The sequence below is a fragment of the Peromyscus leucopus genome, chromosome 18, assembly GCF_004664715.2.
Source record: "Peromyscus leucopus breed LL Stock chromosome 18, UCI_PerLeu_2.1, whole genome shotgun sequence".
NCBI classification, from domain to species: domain Eukaryota; kingdom Metazoa; phylum Chordata; class Mammalia; order Rodentia; family Cricetidae; genus Peromyscus; species Peromyscus leucopus.
Window position 1 is genome coordinate 716,055 of NC_051078.1, and position 4,527 is coordinate 720,581.

The following is a 4,527-nucleotide window of genomic DNA, read 5'->3' on the forward strand; positions in this document are numbered from 1 at the left end:
ATGAGGAACCACACATTGGTGACAACATTCATTCTTCTTGGATTGACAGAAGACCCAACATGGCAAATTGTAACCTTCTTTTTCCTATTTATAACTTATCTGCTGAGCATCACTGGAAACCTTATCATTATCCTTCTGACTCTGCTGGATTCCCACCTCAAAACACCCATGTATTTCTTCCTTCAGAAGTTTTCCTTCTTAGAAATCTCGCTAACATCTACCTGCATCCCTAGATTCCTGGTCAGCATAGTGACCAAGGATAAAACTATTTCCATTGAGGCCTGCTTCACACAATTATTTGCTAGCCTTATCTTCGGGATAGCACAGTTTTTCTTGCTGGCTGTCATGTCCTATGACCGCTACGTGGCCATTTGTAAACCCCTTCATTATACAACCATCATGAACACCAGAGTCTGTACTTGGCTATTTGGCACTTGCTGTTTAATTGCTTTGTTGGCGATCTGCCCTGGAGTCATTGTAAGTCTGGGTTTGGAATTCTGCGATGCTATTATTGAACACTTTATCTGTGACTACTCTCCCATCTTGAAGCTTTCCTGCAGTGATACAAGGTCTATGCAACTGGTCAACTTCATTTTTGCCATCATTATTCTCCTGATGACCTTGGCACTAGTAATGTTCTCTTATGGGAAAATCATAAGTACAATTCTGAGGTTCCCTTCTGCCCAGCAGAAGAAGAAGGCCTTCTCTACCTGTTCCTCCCACATGATTGTTGTCTCCATCTCTTATGGCAGCTGCATTTTTATGTATATCAAACCTTCTGCAGAAGAAAGGATAGCTTTAAACAAGGGGGTTGCCATACTCACCATTTCAGTTGCACCAGTACTAAATCCTTTCATATACACCTTAAGAAATAAGCAAGTCAAAGAAGCCCTGAGGGATGTCATTAAAAAATGCACCTCAGCTACTTCAAAACAGTGACTTTGTCCTGATAAAGTGTGCTAGTAAGATAACTGAAAGTTATAGGCCATATCAGCTACTGTTTTGACATATCTCTGTTTTGCTTTTCTATTGTGGAAGTTACAGGTGTCCGTACTTGACTCTAACTCTTCTTATAGATTTTTATATTTTTAGTGAGATTATTTCTCTTCATTCTTTCCCATATGTGTTGCTGGATTCACTTCATTCTTTTAATTTAATGCTATGAATTGTTTGGCTTCAAAAATATTCCACTATGAATTCCCTATGGAAACAGCATATTGTTAGTTTTCTGGCTGCGTTGTGTTCTTACCCTGCAAGGAACGTCACAAAACACGACAGAATCCGCTTATAGAGTTTATTAGAAACGAAGGATAGAAAGTGTGCAGGCCTTTGGGAGAGACACGTGCGTGGAGAAGGGGAGTGGGGAATATGGCGCCGGACTTTTAAAACCGGCTGGGGGCATGGCCAGGTCACGTCACTACTCTACGTGTGTACGTAGGGCACATGGTGGTGCTGCGCGCTTGCATCACCATGCAACGTCACGGGACTCTGATCACGCGAGACCCTTGGCCCGGAACTTGATGGGTGGAGACTTCCGGGCCCACCGGTATCCTAGCTATGGGACGCTCTTGATGCGGAAGTGGCTGGACGGAAGTGTCCGCCCCGTAAATGGAACCGTGTTGTGGTATTCTAGCTACGGGACGCTTTTGATGCAGACATGGCTAGACGGAAGCATCCGCCCAGTAAATGGAACCGCATTGTGAACCCTTCACATATGTCTATGATTTTCTAGCAAATATGTGCTTAAAGAAAATATTTTTTCTTTTATTTTATTTTACAATACAATTCAGTTCTACATATCAGCCACGGATTCCCTTGTTCTCTGCCCTCCTGCCCCTGTCCCCTTCCCCAAAGAATGGAAACACATGAACTATGAACCAATGGCTGAGGGGCCCCCAACTGGGTCAGGTCCTCTTAATGGGTGAGACAGTTGATTGGCTTGATCTGTTTGGGAGGCATCCAGGCAGTGGGACCGGGTCCTGTGCTCATTGCATGAGCTGGCTATTTGAAACCTGGGGCTTATGCAGGGTCCCTTGCCTGGCCTGGGAGGAGGGGACTGGACCTACCTGGACTGAGTCTACCAGGTTGATCTCAGTCCTCGGGGGGGGGGGGGGGGGGGCTTTGCCCTGGAGGAGGTGGGAATGGGGGTGGTGGGCTGGGAAGAAAATATTATTTAAGAGCTGTTTTAATAATAACTTATTTTAGTCTATAAATCTCTAGGAACACTTTCTTCTGTGTTACTTTACCAAATATCCAAAATATCTTATATTTTTGGAAACAAAGTCTTCTTCCATCCTTAATTTTATTCTTTCTTATTCTCTATCTCTGTTTTTCTTAATAGTGACTGATAGTAATTTTCCATACATATTCTTTTTTTATAGGTCATTTACAATATTTTCAGTTTTTCTTTTTTTATTCTCTCTTTGTCTCAATAACATACTTAAAAATCTATATTTGCAAACCAGAATATTATTTACAGTCATCAGCAATACATATCCTTGTGACATATTCCACACTTCTGTTTTTGAAGACTTTTGATTTTCAAAATAAAGAAAGCAATAAAACATAAGAGCATCAACATGCTACATCTTCAATATCCATTCTCAATCCCGTGTATGTGTCTGTTCTCTGTCAGATTCCAATCAACCACCACTGCTACTCAGTGCTCCTCTCCTCTCCTCCTCCTCCTCCCCCTTCTCCCCTCCCCGCCCTCCCTCCCCCTCCCCCCATTCAGTGCTCCTCTCCTCTCCTCCCCCTCCCCCCTCCCCCTCCCCCTTTCCTCCCTCCCCCCTCGCCAAGAATAATTCCAAAGTCCAGACCCCACCACCCAGGCTAGGAGCCTTTTCAAGCACAAAAGTTACCTGGCATTTCGCCCTGTGGGCTGGGCACAGCTGTGCAGCTTTGCCCTGTGGTGGACATGAAGGGTTAACTGTACAACACAGCCCTGTGGTGGACATGAAGGGTTAACTGTACAACACAGCCCTGTGGTGGACATGAAGGGTTAACTGTACAACACAGCCCGGTGGTGGACACAAAGGGTTTGGTTCAGTAGGCAATGTCCACCTTCTTTCATGGAAGCTTTAGACAAACTCGGTGTCAGAAGCAAAAGACACCAAGGCTTAAGGAGACTAGAGACTTAGGCTTCAGACTGGCAGACAAGCAGTCTCAAGAAAGACCGGTTTTAACCGGTCAGAACAGACTAGCAAAACCTGTACCTCTGGCTCCAGAGTCTGGGCTGGCTCCAAACCCCTGCTCCTGGACTCCCAGGCTCTGGGCACCAGAGGTGAAGCCTGGAACAAACGTCCAAGAGATTAGGGGGGCAAATGATGGAGGAGTTTGGAATTTAAGGACATTTTGTATCTCAGCTGCCCAGCCCCAACTAGGACGCGTGTGACCCAAGTGTGAGTTCACGAGTGACTCAACTTCCCAAACCTCTGCTTCTCCCTCTGTGAAGTGGGACTAACTAAACGTACACACGTGCTACTAAAATCCCTTCCCTTGGGGAGATAAACAAGATATAGCCCTCTCCCTAAGGTTCCAGGACAAATGAAAGCAGGATTTGCTGAAGTTCACTCTGGAGAACCATCCCTGGGCTGGTGGTCCTGGGTTCTATAAGAAAGCAGGTTGAGCAAGCCATGGGGAGCAAGCCAGTAAGCATCACCCCTCCATGGCCTCTGCATCAGCTCCTGCCTCCAGGTTCCTGTCCTGTTTAAGCTCCTGCCCTAACTCTTTCAATGATGAACTACAACGTGTGAGTGTGAGCCAAATAAACCCTCTCCTCCCCCAATTGCTCTGCGCATGGTGTTTCCTCACAACAGTGACCTTCATTAAGGTACCAGCCTATATAGTCTAGCCCTCCCCAAGGTCCCAGTGCATCAGGGAATGCCTTGCATACAACAGGCGGTAAAGAGGGTCTTGTGACCCTCTCCATTCCCCCCACAAGAGAATGTAAAGAACCAATAAGCACAGCTGGACTGGTGAGTTTGTAAACAGGCACAGCTGGTCTCCCCAAGATGGCTGCTGCTTGGCACAGAGAACATGTGAGGCATGGGACCTGGGGATAGGAAGGAGAGAGATCCATATCAATAAAGCGAATATTTTAGTGGGAGGTACAAAGTGGCTCAAGACTGCTGTGTGACCTTGGGCAGACCATCTGGCCTTCTGTGCCTCTTTTTCCCCCCCACCACTAAAATGGGCACAATAAAAGCCCTTGCTCCTCGGGTAGAAAAGCACTCTTCTCTGTAGGGTTCTTAACCCAGTTCTTAGCCCACAGTGCGAGCTGATGGTACAGCCATGGCAGATGCAATTTCCACTGTACAGTCTGAGAGTGGTTGGAGAAGGCTGGCATTTGGCCACCTGGGCACAAGGGGCACAGAGTGAGTGGGGGGCAGCAATCAGGTGGCAGGGGATGGGTCCTGCAGGAGGCCGGAGGGTACCGAGGATGAATGGTGTGCTCACAGAATGGTGTGCTCACATGCTCATGCATGCTCTGTGTCCCTGGCAGCCATACCTCAGCTCTTTTCTCAG

General features: G+C 46.7%; 1 protein-coding gene across 1 annotated transcript; it reads left to right on the top strand.

The window, feature by feature from the left end:
* LOC114683524 (olfactory receptor 6C74-like) lies at positions 1–939 on the top strand. The gene has a single exon (XM_028857852.1). The coding sequence runs from the start codon at positions 1–3 to the stop codon at positions 937–939; it is 939 nt and encodes a 312-aa protein (XP_028713685.1).
* Positions 940–4,527: the final 3,588 nt, after the last annotated feature.

Coding starts and splice junctions, on each gene's coding strand:
- LOC114683524 (XM_028857852.1), top strand. CDS start 1: ATGAGGAACCACACATTGGTGACAACATTCATTCTTCTTGGATTGACA.